This window comes from Nannospalax galili, unplaced genomic scaffold (genome assembly GCF_000622305.1).
Source record: "Nannospalax galili isolate Female #2095 unplaced genomic scaffold, S.galili_v1.0 scaffold274, whole genome shotgun sequence".
NCBI classification, from domain to species: domain Eukaryota; kingdom Metazoa; phylum Chordata; class Mammalia; order Rodentia; family Spalacidae; genus Nannospalax; species Nannospalax galili.
In genome coordinates this window covers 934,326-951,617 of record NW_008335435.1, presented here as the reverse complement: position 1 = coordinate 951,617, position 17,292 = coordinate 934,326, and the positions used below count along the sequence as shown (strand labels likewise).

The following is a 17,292-nucleotide window of genomic DNA, read 5'->3' as shown; positions in this document are numbered from 1 at the left end:
TCACTATATTCACAGATCAAAACCAAAACCAAAATGAAACTTCACTCCAGAGACACAAAACAACTAAGTACATCATCCTTTCATGGTAAAGAACCTAAATAAAATGGAACTGGGCAGCTATTGTCTCACCCTCAAAGCCAACATCACATTTGAATAGGGGAACATTAGAATTGTACCCAGTGTCAAGAATAGAGAAGGATATGTGGCACCACAGGGATCTATCATCATTCTGGAAAGAACAGGCAACAAAATGGTGTCTAATTAGAGTGGCCGTGAGGTTGGAGGGATGGACAGTTGATAACATGTTTGCTTTGCAAGCATGACGACCCGAGTTCAGTCCCCAGAACACACATAAAAGCATCCAGCTTGGTGGTGCATGCTTGTAATCCCAGTGCTGTAGAAGTGGAGACAAGTAGGTTTCTGGGCTCACTGGCCAGCCAGTCTAGACTAACCAATGAGAGACCCTGTCTCAAAGGAGGTGACAGTGTTCCTAAGGATGACCCAAGGATGACCTCCAACATCATAAATTTCTCTCTCTCTCTCTCTCTCTCTCTCTCTCTCTCTCTCTCACACACACACACACACACACATACACACACACACACACACTCACACTCACACTCACACACATACAAAGAAAAACAAATTATAGTGGCCCTAATTACACAAAATAAGAAATAAAGTATTTTTAATGAGAAAAAATATATCCCAAGAACCAGAAAAATTTTAAATGCCATTTACAAGATTAAAACAGTAATGACTTCTAAAAATATAAACAAACAACTTATTTATAAAAATACCTTACAAGATACTTAAATGTGCACTGTCAATATAAACATTAAAAATGTTATTAAAGGGCACAAGGAAGATTTAACAATATGTGGACTTTTCTTTTTTAGAAAATAAGATATAAAACAGCACCATGGAAATGTCAGTTCTCCCTAAATTCACCTATAAATGTGAGTTAATAAAAATGAAAACCACCAAGATTAATGTTTAGGTGAGTGGGGTTGGTAACCAGTACTCCTTCTCCATGCGAGGCACAGTTCAAGGATCTCAGTGGTAGTGTGAAGCCTAGGAAAGGATTTAGTGCACTGCTCTGCTTGTTTGTTTTTCCTTTTTTCTTTTTTTGAGACAGGATCTCTCTGTAGCCTCAGAGAATTCTACTTTAGTAATATACTAAAATTCCTACTTGCAGGGGGTGAAAACGATGATTGAGACGGCATTGTATCTGTTTGTGGTAGTACCAATTTTAACAGTGAAAGAGCTGACAACACAGTACCATGCAGCCTTTAACAATACTATGACTAAACAGTAAGATGGAAGGACCTCATACACTTTTAAGACAACAAGCAAACTATTAATTTGTGTAAGGATGCAGCACATGTAGTATTTCTGGAAGAATAATTAAGACTGACTTTTCTGAGTATAGAATGGAAGACACCAAAAAGAAGGTGCATACTACAACTCATTTCCATTCAGTCTTGTAGAGACGGCCTCCATAAACGTTTACAAACATTTATGAACTATTTATTGAGGACTTGCTATATCCTAGGAACTGTGCCAGGTACTTGGGATATCTGACTGAAACAAGGACCTGAGCCTGAGCAGTGCTTCCCTTCTGGTGGACCTGTTAGTGATCAGCACTGGTAACTGTTAAGAGGGCATTTTAAATTCCAGTGCCATCAAGCTTTAAGCCACTCTACTACACACTGGTCTTCAAGGGCAGGGTCTGTTTTTTTGGCTTCAGAGCCCCAGTGACTGGGACACAGAGGCATACAAGAAGCACTTACAGTGAACAACTTGCTTAAACACATGTTCGTTCAGTTCCTGCCACTTACAGACCTTACAGTATTACGTGGCAGGAAAAGAAAATGGTAATTTGAAAGGAAAAGTACAAAGTTTACCAGGCTTTTTTTAAAGAACAAATAAAACAGAACATCACTGCTAATCTAATCCAAACATTAAAAAGGTTAAGAGGATAAATTTCAACAAGGGTTAGAAAGTTTAGAGCAGAATTCCTGGAAAAGATGAAACTTGAAAGACAACAGTGTTTAGACTGGCAGAGGTGAAGAAGTCCTGAAGACAGAGGGATATGAAGTGGGATGCCACCAAGGCAAAGAGAGCATGCTTTATTTAGGTTGCATCCTGTACACATCAGGTGACAATTCAAAAGTATGTGTATCCCAGACAGTGCATGTCCATACAGAGCCCCCAAATTCTAAACATTTATCTCTAACCATCCCTAAAAGTCAAAAGCAGAGAAAGGAGAGAGAGAGAGAGAGAGAGAGAGAGAGAGAGAGAGAGAGAGAATGAGGGAGGGAGGGAGCGAGGGAGCAAGGGAGGAGGGAAGGAGGGGCTTCTTTATGACTACCATTCACAGGACTTTGCACTAAGCATAAAGAAAAATAACAAACCAATAATTCCAAGTTCACAGTCTCTGCAAAGACTTAGAGATGTCACTAAGTGACTTTTCAGAAGCATCCAATTATAGATATTCTTTGATTCCCTAAATCTGAATCTAAAACTAATACTGCTCTGTTGACAAACGCCTAACCTTTTTCATCTCTGCTCTTCTTTCCAATATGTTTACAAACATTTCTTTCCTCTTTTCCTCTCTCTCTCCCTCTCCTCCTCTCCTTCCCCTTTCTCTTCTTCTTTTTGAGGCAGGGTTTCACTACTGAAGCCCAGGCTTGCCTAAAATTCTCAGCAATCTTCCTGCCTCAGCCCCCTAAGTGTTGGAAATACAAGGACTACAACCCAGCTGCTGCAACACATTTCTCAAGTATTTAGTTAAAAGGATCTTGTGATTAGATTTCAAGAATACCACTGTAAGAAGTTCAAAGCCATTTTCCAAGTTAATTAAAAAAAATTTTTTAGTGATTCTTCTAAAACAAAGGTAATAAAAAGAAAACATTACATATTGAACATGGTTGCTTTACTAGTTTTGGCTTTTTCAAAACCTGTCTAAGAAGGATTTGGAAACTTTCTGGAAACTCAGGGGGCAAGAATGATGGAATGAGTTGCAGGCCTCATCACAGCAACACAAGGCCACTGGCAGCACCAGTGCTGGAGAATGCTGTCCGTGACTAACGCACTCTTCAGATAGTTCTTCATTGCATAATGCAGTTACACTTGAAAATATTGGCGTTTGCTAGCAAAGAGTTAGTGAACCTGAGAAGAACTCAAAAGGCATATAGCTTCACCTGTATTTCCTTAACAAATCTTAGTTGGCAACTGATAAAAGTACTCTGCATGAAAATCAAAATTTCAACTATTCTTGAATTGTAAAATCCTGTATCTTGAGCCAAGAACATGGCTAAGAAGTAAGTTGCCGTTCTTACACTCTTACGTGGGCAGGTCTTCTCTACTAGCCAGGGCCTCCAGGCAGCGACTCATTTCACTGGTCTGTGATACCTTCCTGGACCTTAGAGCAAAGTCTGTGAACCTTGCTCTGGAGTGGAGAACAGAGCATGAAGGAGCCCACCAGCAAACTAGTCCCTCTGCCCTGCTTTGTAAATGAAGTTTAACTAGAACCCAGGCATTTACATAGCACCCAAGGCTGTTTTCACACCTACAGCAAGATGGCCTGGGAAGACTCAGACCACAAGACCTACCAAACACTAAACAGTTATTTGCCAATCCCTTCTATGGACTCTTGATACTTGTGATTTGGCAGAGATATCTATGACAAATACTGAAGAAGCAGAGACTACACAAAATAACAATGAGCTAATATGACTAATACCTAATAATGTAACATGACTAATAGCATCCAGCATAATAATGTAATTAAAGCTAAATCAGTTGATAGTCAGATCCTGAGCAAAAGAAGACTAATGTAAGAAATGCTGTGTTTACATTTGTGATACTTCAAGGCTACAAGATGCTTCATCCCAGTGGGCTCTAATGGCAACAGACACAGCAAACAGTGAGCGAGTGCACACACACAAAATAGAGTTTAGAGGGTTGTTCATGTGTCCCTTTCTAGTTCAGGTCAGGTATGACGTATTTAAAGAGAAATTACTTTTAAACTACAAAGACAATGGTTTTCAGGCTGTGTATTCCGTATTCATCCCAGGAAAAGGTAAGCTACTGGCTAATGGGTCAGCTGACTACCTTCCCTTCTGATTTTCATCCTGGCACAGGTCTCAATCTGGCACCAATAAAAGTCCTGAAGGATAGTCAGGGGCAGCAATTGTAATCAGTGCTTCCTGGTGCCTCCCATAAATCCAGCACCTCTGAAATGAGCTCATTAAAATGATGTTTGTTGAGGGTTCTTTCCCCCTTGGGCTGCACAGGGCATGTGTGATACATTTTTTATTGCTTAAGTGTAGTGTTGCTCACTTTCTCAGTGAAATCAACTTGTAATTATCTACAGCAACTACAACTGATTACTCTTGCCCCATGCTATTTTGGAAACAGGCAGAAACAATGGGTTCCTACTTGCCTTTAAGCCTCAGTAAAACTGGAAGGGTTTTAAGTGTCTAGGTATATTTGGTACATTCCCTGTTCCCACAAACCACACTGTCAAAGAAGCAAAGGATGGGGCAAATTCAAAAGAACATAAGTTTACAGATCAAGTTCCAAATGCCCCAAACTTCACCCCCATATTAACTAGTTTGATTTTTTTTTTAATTAATCCTCAGTGGTTTGATGGCAAAAATGATTCCATCTAATTAGGGATAAATGCCGCCAAATATTTTGTTTACATTTTTAAAGTTATATGTAATTAATGCAATGCAGGAAACAAAGCCAGAAGCCTCAGTGTGATGGTGGAGATTACAATGCACATCAAAATATAGCACAGATACGTACCAATTTAAAAACACACGTAACTAACATTGTCCTCCAATAATTTCCTTCATAACTAACTATATAGTCATCATCAGCACCACAAATTAAAAACTAAGTCCGTTTCTGAGCTGATGCTCCCTATTTCCTCAGTCAACAGCTCAGAGTTCAATGTTCCCATCTGTATAATTATTTTGTACATTGCCTTGACCTCACACCCAGAGGTCCCTTTTTATCTGTGTCACAGGGGGATACTAAACCTAGGACCTTGTGCATGTTAGGCAAGTGCTCTATGGTTGACACATATCCTCAGCCCAATGTCACAGATTTTTAGTCAGAAAAAACAGAGTTAAAGATGGTCAGCTGGTAGAGGAAGATCAATGATGTCTTACCTGGCTAGTACTAACCTATGGTATTCCAGGGTCTGAAGTGAGACAAAGAGAAAAGCAAAGGTCAGAGATTGTGATGAGCACACCCATACCCAAGGAGGACAACAGCACGGTGTGTATAAGACCACCACCAGGGGCTGGAGAGATGGCAATTAAGAACACTGGCGGTTCTTGCAGAAGACCCAGATTCAAATCCCAGCACCCACATGGCAGCTAACAACCATCCAGAACTCCAGTTCCAGGGGATTCAACAGCCTCTTTTGTCCTCCTTGGGCATTGCACGACATGGGTGCACTTACCTACATGCAGGCAATACATGCATACACATAAAAAATTTAAAAAATAATAATTTAAAAAATTTTTAAAAAAAGAACACCACCAATTCTGGATTGCAAGTATCACATCAACAATATGGACTGGTAAGGGGCAGAGCTGGAGAAGGTGGACAGAGACCAGGACACAGAGGGTTTTATAAAGCATGACATGGAGTCTTCTACAGAAGGAGTGACAGACACCAAAGACTTCCTCCTAAGTCAGACCTGTTTTCTGGAACAACCCCCATGGACACACACCTCTCTGTGCAGACCTGGAATACATTTTCCAGATAGGTTCCTAAAGGAATGGCAAATAGGTAATGCATAAGTCAGAGCCTTCAGGCAACACCACAGGAGGAACACACCCCTAGGAAAGTAAGGCTAGCCAAGGGCACGCCTCCCAGCCAGACTCCCAAAACCCAGAAAAGCCTTCACTGCCTGGGAGTATACTCCTTTCTCAGCCACTGAGGAATGAATGAATGAGCTGAAGAAATGGAGGATTTTGAAAAGTTTGAAGAGGTGGGGGAAAGACCCTAATCAATCCCAGCTCAGAATCTATAACAAGAAACTATTCTTTACTTGAAAAAAATAATTCAGGACAAATGAAGTCCCTTGACAGAGATAAACTGTAAAATTAATTATAAGTTTTCTGGGATTTCAGGCAAAATACTGAAACTCTTTATGGAAAAATCTAAAGCCCTTCAACATGCTGCCTGGTTCTGTCAGCTTTCAGATTAAGCACTTGGAAAAAAAAAGTTTAAGATAAAAATATTCACATACATAGGAGAAACTCATTACATTATGCTTCATGGATTTAGGGGGAAAAGTGAAAGTAGAAAACGGAGGGAAAATTTGCTTTGGGAGCCCTTGGCTAAATCTTCAAAATCACATTATCTGAAATAAAATATGAAATAAGGAAAGGAAGAAGAGGCACCTCTCAACATACAGTCTCCAAATCCCAGCTGGTAACAATAGAGGCTGCAAAGCCTTGGCCAAACTCAGAAGGCACACAAAGGATCAAAGACCAGAACCAGACCGGGTGGACCAATAGACAGGGCTTATTTGTCCATCCAATATCCGGTTAAAGCTTTATCCAGGTTCAAAGCCACAGGCAAGACTCCATTTCCCTTATTCTTACTATTGTAAAAACAACATACTGAGGCTATGAAAACCAGGGGCAGTCATTAGAAACCAGGAGCTAAAGAAAAGCCAAGAACTGAAGGAGAACCTATCAAACCATTGTTGTGAGAGCCCCAGTTTTAGCAATAAGACACATGCTTACTTTTTAAACGAAGCATGTTCATCCCCCTAGGAGCAAACTGCTCTCAAAAGAATCCTAATGCCGAAGACAGGCTGTGTTGCAGAAGTCAAGTTGTGGGCCTTGGCCATAACATAGCTCAATAATACAAACTCCTCACAATCAACAAATATTGATTCATGGGAGAGGGGCATAAAAAAATACTCATTTTTTCATTACATGCTGATACAAAGAAGAATCAAGACATATATTATGTCTTCAAGAGGTTTACCAATTTAATTCGAACATACATCAAACTAACTTAGCCTTTCAGAAGTTGGGAAGTGTTCATCTGGGGAAGAGGAACAACTCTGTGATGTGCACGTTTTACCTCTCAAGCTGGCTGCTAGCTACACTGATATATTCTTTTAGTGGCTATTCATCAAGCTGTACAGTTGTAACATTATGTCAATCATTCTCTTAAACCTCAATAATTGGAGAATAAAGAAATCTCCCAGAGATTAAAATTATTCAAAAACATTGAAAATAAGGAAATATAAAAAACAAATATTTCAACAACCTTCATATGAATCCCAAAGAGAAGAGAAAATTATACAGGAAGAAATGATTAACAAAGTAATTCAAGAAAATGTTTAGAAACAAAAGCACACATGCTTTTACAGTGAAAGACCTAGAAAATAAGAACTTAAAAGGTGAAAAAAAAAATCACTGTGCTTTTGTAAAATTAGAGAAAGATCCAGCAGAAAATGACAATAAATGATGAAGACAAGAGACAGAAATCTCTATATGAACAGAAAATAAGATAGCATGCTATTCTAGAAATTCTAAAGAAAAATTATTTATACCAAGATTTCCATATCAAGGAAGAATAAAAAGAATTTAAGACAAAGTCTCAAAAATTCACACCCTGGATCAGTGAGATGACTCTGGGTAGGGGTACTTGCCACAAGTCTGAAAACCATAGTTTAATCCTCAGGACCCACAAGCGAGAAAAAGAGAATGGACTCCTGTAGGCCACTCTCTGGTCTCTACACACAGGCCACATGCACACCCACACACACACTCACCCACATACAAATGAATAAACAAATATAATTTAAGAAATTGATTACTGGGCTGGAGAGATGCACACTGGCTGTTCTTGCAGAAGACCCGGGTTCAAATCCCAGCACCCACATGGCAGCTAACAACTGTCCATAACTCCAGTTCCAGGGGATTCGACAGCCTCTTCTTTCCTCCTCAGGCATTGCATGACACAGGTGTACAGTGCAGGCAATACACACACACACACACACACACACACACACACACACACACACAATTCAATTACACCCTAAGAACTTTTTCTCTAGAGTGTTTGGAGGACATATTCCACCAAAGCTAAGAAGCAAAGCTAGAGAGGCATGAATGCAGGAATCCAAAGAGTCAACAAAAGAGAAAGGTAAAAAGAATCCTCGGGATTATGATGCAGACATCACAGGAGGCCAGCCACCAGCAGGTACAGAGGGCTGGAAGATGTCACTCCAAGGATGTGACAGTGACTGAAAAGCCCATCCAGAGGATCTAGGCAGCTGGTGGGATGCACGCGTGTGGGATTTAACTGACCACAAGTATGTAAGAAACTATGCAAACACAGAAAAAGCGAAACTAGTAACACAGGAAAAATTTAAAAGTTGAAAGAGAAGCTCACCACAAATCGTTTTAAGCTCCAAAAAGCATTTTCATGGACACAAAAACTGGATAAGTTTGAGTACCGGAATAACATCTCAAACAGAGCACAGGGCATTTATAAGAGTGTGAATGTGTGGACAGAGAGGAAAAGTGAGAACAAGTTGAATCCTCATCTTCCAAATCAGGAAACCAACAGACAACACTGACAGTACACGCACAGCACATTGAAAGAAAGGGGCAGAAATGACTCCTGGCAGGGCAATGAGAATAGCAGGAAAAAGGTGCAGACAATGGCTGTTTTCTCTTAACAAACCTTATAGAAATATTTGACTTTAAAAATTGTATGAATGGAATAATTTAATAAAAGTTAACATGACTAACAGTTACCAGCTGCTGTGGTCTAAGCACTATGCTATGTTCCCAGTGCTTCCGGTGTTTCCAGTCCACACAATCTTGAGGTACCTGCTGCTCTTAGCAGGGTTGCACAAATGAAAGGCAATTCAAGGAATTCAAGCAACTCAGCAAAAGTCCCACAGTTAATTAATACAAATTATTGTCAATCAGTAGAACAGAATTCAAATGTCCAATTAATGTCTCGGAGAGTGAAGTCTTTCCACTCCAACTTGCCTACTTCTCCTTGGCTCATTGCAGCAAGACATCATTAAAAATTGAGGTTAACTTGGAGAAAATATTGAAAAATCACGTATTTGATATGGGACTAATGTCTAGGATATATAAAGTACTCTGTTGTGGCTTGAATGTGAAATGTCCCCATAAGTTCATGTTAAACACTTCCTCTCTAGCTGGGGGTACCCTTGTAGGAGGTTGTGGAATCTTTAGGAGGTGCAGCCTCCTTGGAGAAAGCAGGTCACTAGGGGTGAGTCTTGATGTTTATGGTCAGGCTCCACTTCCTGTCCTGGCTCTGCTTCCTGACCTGCTCAGATAGAAGCAAGAAGCCTCATGCTCTTGCTGCCATCCCTCCCTCTTCATGACAACTGCACCCTCCTAAACTGTGAGGCCCAGTTGACTAGGCCCTCCTACATCAACGAATAATCAAGAAAAAATCCCACAGACATGCCCACAGGCCAGTCTGATCAAGGCAATTAAAAAAAAAAGAAAAAAAAAAAAGAAAAAGAATTAACCACGACAGAGGCTGATAAATGGCTCAGCACAGGCAAAATTACTGACTGCTCTCGCAGAGGATCCAAGTTTGATTCCCAGCACCCATATCACAGCTAACAACTGTCCATTTCTCCAGTTCCAGGGGATCTGACACCCACTTCTGACCTCTGTGGGCACTGCATGATAGCAGTGCACTTACACACACACAGACATGTTTATGAGACAGGTGCACTCATACACATAAAATAATAAAAAATGTTTTTAAAAAAGAATTAACTAGGACAGTGATTGTGTGTGTGTGTGTGTGTGTATACACACACACACACACACACACGGTGGAATGCTATTCAGGCATAAAGAGGAATGGAATTCTGATACATACTTTAACATAGACAAACCTTGAGGAAGTATATTCAATAAAATGTCAGACACAAAAGGACAAAATATGATTTTACTTATACAAGGCACCTAGAGTAGTCAAATCTACAAAAGCAGACAGTAGAAGAGTGGTGAGGGGGTGAGGGAAGGGAGATTAGGAGATCATTATTCCATGAGAAGCTTAGTGTGGAATGATGAAGTTCTGAAGATGGATAGTGGTGATGAACGTTTAACAACATGAATGCGCTTAATGCCACTAAACGGCACACTTAAAATGACTTCAAATGTATATATTGTACCATATAGGAAAGACAGTAAAGGGGGATTGAACTAATAATACAAGAATATAAGTAAACCTAAAATAATTATGGTAAGTGAAAGAAGCCAGACCCAAAAAATAGAGCAGATATATAATTCCACTTGTGTCAAACTTTAGAAAATGCCAGCTAATCTAGTGATGGAAAGCAGATCAGTGGATGCCTGAGGACAGGAACAAGGCCTTGCTGAGAGCCCAAAGACACTCCTGGAGGGGGAGGGTTGTGGTAATGCTTTCAGTGTGTTAGAGCTTAACAATATCTGCAGATTACTGCATGCCAGTTATACCTGACTAAACTTCTGAGAGAAAATTCCACATCCTTCTTGGCTTGTCCTTCTCTTGACTAATGAAAGACGAATCATCCTTCATCCCTGGCACATGAGGACTTTACTGACTCATGTCTTGCCACCTCTGCCTGCTCTAGTGACAACCTGTTTCAACTCTCCTGTTCCCAGCACTGCTTCTCTTCTTATCAAAACACTCCATGGCTCCACATCTCACGCAAGCTTCAGCTTTGGATGGTGAATATGAAAGGCCTACCTTCTGTGCTCCACACCCTTGCTGTTGTTTTCACTTCTGGATGTTCCCTCAGTTCTGACTCCATTCCATCCACACTGCTGCTTCTGAAACACCCGGTCACATTCCATGGAAGTCCATTTGCACTCCATTCTCCTTACTAGGCTGCTCTCCCTGTAAATTTCCAAGTGACTCCTTCCTTCAGATGTTGCCTTCTGAATCAGGCCTGGCATGGCTTTCTGATTTAGAGCTGCAAGCCTAACTCTCACTCTCAGTATACAATAACCTACTGATATATTTTCTATTCTTGCTCAACTGTAAGCTTAACAAAGACTTCTGTCTGTTTTGTCAGTCTTACATGCTCAGCCTCTAGAAGGAGTGCATGGCAAATAGTATATTGTATGCTGATTGTTAAGTGAACACATAATATTTCCTAGGTGGTGAAAAACAAAGCCCAACAAAACAAAAGTTTATAGAACTAAATGAATTTTACTGAACAGTACAACTTCAAAAGTAACTGACGAGAGATGACATAATAGAAAAAAACCCAAACATAGTTCAAATTGGTTTTGAGACCTTAGAGATCCTAGGTGCTGAAGTCAAGAGATACAACATTTTTAAAAATAATGCCCATACCCCCTCTCTGCAACTGCAATCTAGTTTTCCATAGCCTTAATGATGAACTACAGAATGTAGGGCCACTGGTTTCTTTTTCCAAATCAGAGACTAGAATGGCAATCCTAAGGAAATAATGCAGAGTCCTTACTTTCTAGACTACCACACATCTGACAGGAATGTGTGCCTTTCTTCTTTTTGTGAGCCTCCTTGTCACTTCATGGCATAGTCAGAAAATAATGGAGAGACTCCATTACATTGAGCACTAGTTAAAATTGTAAGCATTGGGGGCTGGAGAGATGGCTCAGCGATTAAGAACACTGGTTGTTCTTACAGAAGACCCAGGTTCGAATCCCAGCACCCACATGACAGCTAACAACTGTCCATAACTCCAGTTCCAGGGAATCCGACAGCCTCTTCTGTCTTCCGTGGGCACTGCACAACACGGGTGCACTTACCTACATGCAGGCAATACACACACACACATAAAATAAAAATAATTTTTAAAAAATTACTGTAAGCATTGCTTTTTAGACTGGGCACCTTTAATTCCAGCTCAGGAGGCAGAGACAGGTGAATCTCTGAAAATTCAAGGCCAGCATGATCTATTTAGTGAGGTTCAGACCAGCCACAGAGACCTTGTCTCAAAACAAAACAAACAATAACTACTTTCCTATGAAAACAATGTGACGGGAATGGTTCCTTCCGAACAAAGAAACAAAAATGGTACCCAGGGAATGGGAAGATGGCACTCGTTGCAGGCATGAGGACCCCAGTTTGAACTCCCAGCAACCATGTAAACAAGCTTATCATCCCAGCACTGGGGAGCAGAGACAGATGGCAAGCTTCCAGTTCACTGACAGACCTTGTCTCAAGGCAATAACGGGGGGAAGTGATGGAAGAAGACATTCAACGTCCTGCTCTAGCCTCTGTATTCACATGCACAGACACGCACATCAACACTTTCATGTGCATGTAAAATACACACATGCACACACATGCACAGGCACACACACGCACACACACATAGCCAATAGTTAATGTCTAAGTGATGTCTTTGAAGGTGTTCCAGTAAAAGAACAAGGTGTTGGACAATATTAAACAATGGGTTTTAATGCCTTTCCTCCTAAAACTCGTTTTCACAGCTAGGAGTAACAAGCAATTGCCAGCAAAGCTGGAATAGGAAAATCAAATACTCTGCCTATTTACATACGGCTCCCTGAAGCCATTCCTGATTAAAAATTGTACCACTTCAATCTTCCTTCTGGAGATATCTATTAACTAGAAATGCATGTGAAAGCCAATGAATTTGGAATATAATTACACATATCCTATACAAATTACTTCTCAATGGCTTCTACTCAAGAAAATAAACCAAAGAACAACGATCAGCTCATTATAAACCTACAGGAAGACTTCCCTGGGAAAAGGTACTGAGAGCAAGTCCTGAAAGATCTTAAGCTTCAATGAATTTAATTTCAGCAGAAAGTAATCACTTTAGATCTGAACTCCCAGCACACTTCAGAACCCCTTCATTGGTAAGCTGCTCTCTTCAACTGGCATCCCTTCTCCTTGCTAAGTAACTATGTGACCCTGGGCAAGCTGTTTCCTGCCTCCCCGCAGAGGCTGGGACAAAGTGATTCCAAGAGACTTCCATGTCCAAAGTGTTGTCACTTCCTAGTCACAATCACAAGGGTACAGCTAACCTCAACCAGTATTTAAGACAAGAAGAACATCTGATGCATCCTTGGGTCCCAGTACTCTCAAGAGCAGTTGAGAGCACCCTTTAACAATTAACACTTTAAAGGACATGGAAACAGACAAGTCGCTAAAGTTTCTACATTCTGAAATCTCTCTAACCCTACTCAATCCCAAGCTGGACTTAAAGGCTCTCCTCAAATCCACCTTTACCATAGTTCTAGAAGGATTTTAAAGAGGACAGAGAACTGAACATGTCACTTGTCCCTTGCAAGAAATATTTCAAGGCAATAGTGCCTTGATACTGCCTGATATTTCAAGGCACTTGGCTTGTGCTACTGACCCCCAAACCACACAAACAGAGACACAGAGAAGATAGAAACGGACTCCACCTCACAAAATACCCTCATCCACTCCATTCCAGTCCCCTGAGGGTATGGTGCTGGAAAGGCAAACACAGAGAAGCCCAGATGTAGGGAAAAGGGAAGGTGTCAGCACCTGGAAGGAAGGCAAGCAGAGTATTCCCTTAACCTTTCTAGAAACTGAAGACTTTATGAATCCCAAATTCCTAAAGCAGCTATACTGTTAAGATAGAAGAATGCAGCCTCCTAAGGCACATAGCTCTAGGAATGAACACTGCATAGCCAAGAGGTCTGGGTTTGAGTTCTTGCTTTGCTGACTCCTAGCTGCATAACAATGAACAGGTGTGTCCATTTCTGAACCTGTTCAATGAGGACAACAGCAGTTCAGTTATGCATCCCTTAACAGTGGAAATGTGTCATGATAGATGTGTCCTTAGGAAATTTGATAGCTGTGGAGACACCACCAAGTGAAATCAGCCAAGCTTAGTACAGGTGGATTTCTTCATGTGGCCTCCTGATACACTTGAGACAGAGTAAATATGCGGTGAATGAAGCCACTGCTACCCGTGTAACACAGAACAGTGTTTTACAGTAACCTTCCTTTTTAAGCAGTAAAAGAAGTATTTCCTAAAACAGCAATACAAAGCATAACCTAGTAAATACATACACCATATAGTCATTTATGATCATGACCAAGAATTACACACAGAACTGGTCATTCTATTCTTGCAAGGTGCACAGCATCATTGTTTTTTTCCACAAGCATTTCCACAAACACATTAGTAATTCGTTGTGCTATGACATTACAAAGTCACTAGATAACAAAACATTTTCAGGACCTTTACAGTCTTACAGAGCTACCATCATAAATGTGCCCACTGGTCAAAACATCTTGACATGGAGCATGACTGTACCACATCACTACTTCATTCACTGGGTATTATGAAAAAGATGAAATTGGGTAAAACATGTGAAGTGCTTACAGTACCTGGCCCACAGCAAGTGCTCAGTGAAGAACCCCCATGTACTGGCACCATTATTTGGTAGAGCTCTAGGCATCTTGGGGGTTGAGAGAGACAGTGTTGTGCTCTGCTCTTACAGACTGGAGTTCTGCAGTTCCCTCTTCCAGGTAATAATTGTAAATATAAACATTTCTTTAAAAACCTTTTGTTACATTTTTATCATTTATTTTGTGTGCATGGGGGGCTGTGCATGTGCACTACAGCATGTGTGAAGGTCCGAGGGGTCTGTTCTTGTAGGGGTCTGTTCTCTCCTTTGACCACATGGGTCCAAGGGATCAAACTCAGGTCAGCAGGCTTGGTGACAAGCACCTTCACCCGTTGAGCCATCTTGCAGGCCCAACATTCCTATAAGTATAATTTTTTTTGTATACTTTACCAGTCTTAACTACTCCCAACCATAGAAACTATTTGTCAAACTTTTTAATTCCTTTCTGGAAGATATTCTAGATTCCAACCTATATGATGACGCAGCCAGGAGGACTACAACAGCACAATGGCGCTGCAGACTGAGATGAAGTGGGAGCACAAAGGCAGCTTTGTGGCTGCTGTGCTATCACATGCAGGGTGCAGTTTCCAGAGCTGCCTCCTCAGAAAGAACTAACAAACTCCATTGTTCCCCCATGTAGGGGTTCTGGGATGCAAGTGTTCTCAAATCCCCCAGGAGGGTGGTATTGGAGATCAGAGGATCAGTTCCTCCCATTGGGACAGCACTTAATTCCTTCAAGGCATTCTTAGGCAGAGTCACTTATTCAAGGTGCCAGGGAAATTAGTCAAACTTCTAACCACTGCACTAGTTCCTTCTTTTGGACTGAAAATCTGAGGTAAATTTTGAAACGATAATAGTTGTCCTGGGGAAATTTTTCAGACTGGAAAAATGAAGATAGTTAAAAATACCATGAGATTTTGTTTTAACACTTAAATCTCTTTTCCAAAATAATCATTTCAGTAAACAAAAAATAACAACAACAAAATTTAATAAAACAACTGGAGTTGTTAGAAAACAATGACCTCAAAAGTTCCAGTTCATTCTCTCAAAGGACTGCTAGAACTCTGGATTTGCAAACACCTTTCAATAGGACAGACAGAAGGGCTAAGACTTGAACTTGTGTTCCTTTGTCCAATAACCAAGGAAAAAAGAAAGCAGCAATCATGCTGTCCATACACTTAAGCACTTAAAAAAAAAAAAAAAAAATCCTGTTCTAAGAAACTCTGGGGACCCTACACACACAGAAATAGAATGGAAGAAAAAGTTAGTAGGCCATCAAGTGGCCACCTACAGTTCTCTGCTCCAGGGCGTCAAGATCTCAGAAAAGACAAGACAGCTGGAATGTGTGCTTACAAAAGTCACTTAACTACTTCTGGCAAGGAGGAATGCTAGTAAAAATGATACGAAGCCAAGAACAAGTCCATACTTGACAAATCACGACCACTGAGATAATGATGTCAACCATAATAAAGCATTTTGGCAAGGCAAGAATGTGCACCTGTGAGAACCTAGGAAGATTTGACAGATTTCTGTTTTCCCTGCTCTTTCTCAGCAAGTTAATTGTAGCGACGGTACAGTCTACCGTCTAGAGAACAGCAACTGGCTGTATAAATCTAAGATGCTGCTCTCCTGGGCAAGGGGCAGACAAAATGACAGTAGTGCTTACGTGCAGAAATATTCTGAGCACAGAGTAACACTGAGTCAGAGAGCAGCATCAGCTGGGAAGGGGGTGCTCTGCAGATGCACAGGTGAGACCGGCTTGAAAAGGAAAGGACACCCAACATCAAAACACATGTACATGTGATTCAGAGCCTGAACTACCCTGGTCACACTGCCATCAGGGATGCTTATCCCCAGAGCAGACTGTACCTTCGCAGCTATAGCTGTACACTGCCACTGCTGACCTGTCCACCAGGTTTTCATCATGGTGCCAGCTCACTGCCATCTTTCCCATGCCAAAATAAGGCTCCTCTTTGAGGTATGGCATTTTCTGAGGATCCATGAAATTGAGCAAAGTCACGTTGTAAGCTGCTCTGCTCTTAATGTCCACTTCATCATCACAGGATGACCCCATGCCAACCCTGGGGAACTCGGCCATGCACAATGGCACTTCATCTTCATTTTCCTTCTCTTTGACAGCAAGTTCTTCCAACGCCTGGATGGTTTCAACCTGCAGATAGTCATTGAGCTTGAGGAAGGTCTGACATGCAGCAGCTATCTCAGCTTCTGTGTAATTTACGGTGGAGCCCTTCACTGGCCAGGGCACTGTGAAGAGCCTGGTGTTCAGGTACTTGTAGGTGCAGCCCGGGTTCCCGATAAGGATGCGAGATACTGGTGTGAGCACATCTTTGCCTTGGATCCTAACCAGGTCCCGAAATAAGCAACCATGCTTGTGCAGTGTGAGGAAGGCTTCTGGTACCTCTTTATGCAGCTCCTCAGACACACTGCCGGCTTCTCGGAGAACCAATTTAGGATATTTCAGCTGCCACTAAAACAAAATCAAAGGGGAAAAGTGGTTATGGACAGCTATCAATTTATTATTCCCAAAGGAATGCTCTCATTTGAAGAGTGCTGGGGGAGGGGGGGACCACCTCATGGATTTCCAAACTGGATTCCTATCTCACTAGTCTGAAAGAGAAGACTTAACAAAACAAATGATGTAAAGCTCTCCAGTGAGGACTGGCAAGTTGCAGCTCCAATTATTCATAATCTTTAATATAAACAGAAAATATGAACAATTTAGTCTTTGGACTCCCAGGCTTCCTGTGTGTCTACTTCCCACTTTCAATCTCTCTTCCAGCCTTTGACTTTACAGAGAATATGACTTGATTCATGAAGTGCTGTTGTGTAT

General features: G+C 41.1%; 1 protein-coding gene across 1 annotated transcript in view; it reads right to left on the bottom strand.

The window, feature by feature from the left end:
• Positions 1-17,292, bottom strand: part of Fto (FTO alpha-ketoglutarate dependent dioxygenase) — a 457,526-nt gene that overhangs the window by 286,133 nt on the left and 154,101 nt on the right. The window contains exon 3 of the mRNA XM_017797386.2: positions 16,311-16,929. Coding sequence (XP_017652875.1) covers positions 16,311-16,929 — 619 coding nt within the window. The remainder of the gene's footprint in view (positions 1-16,310; positions 16,930-17,292) is intronic.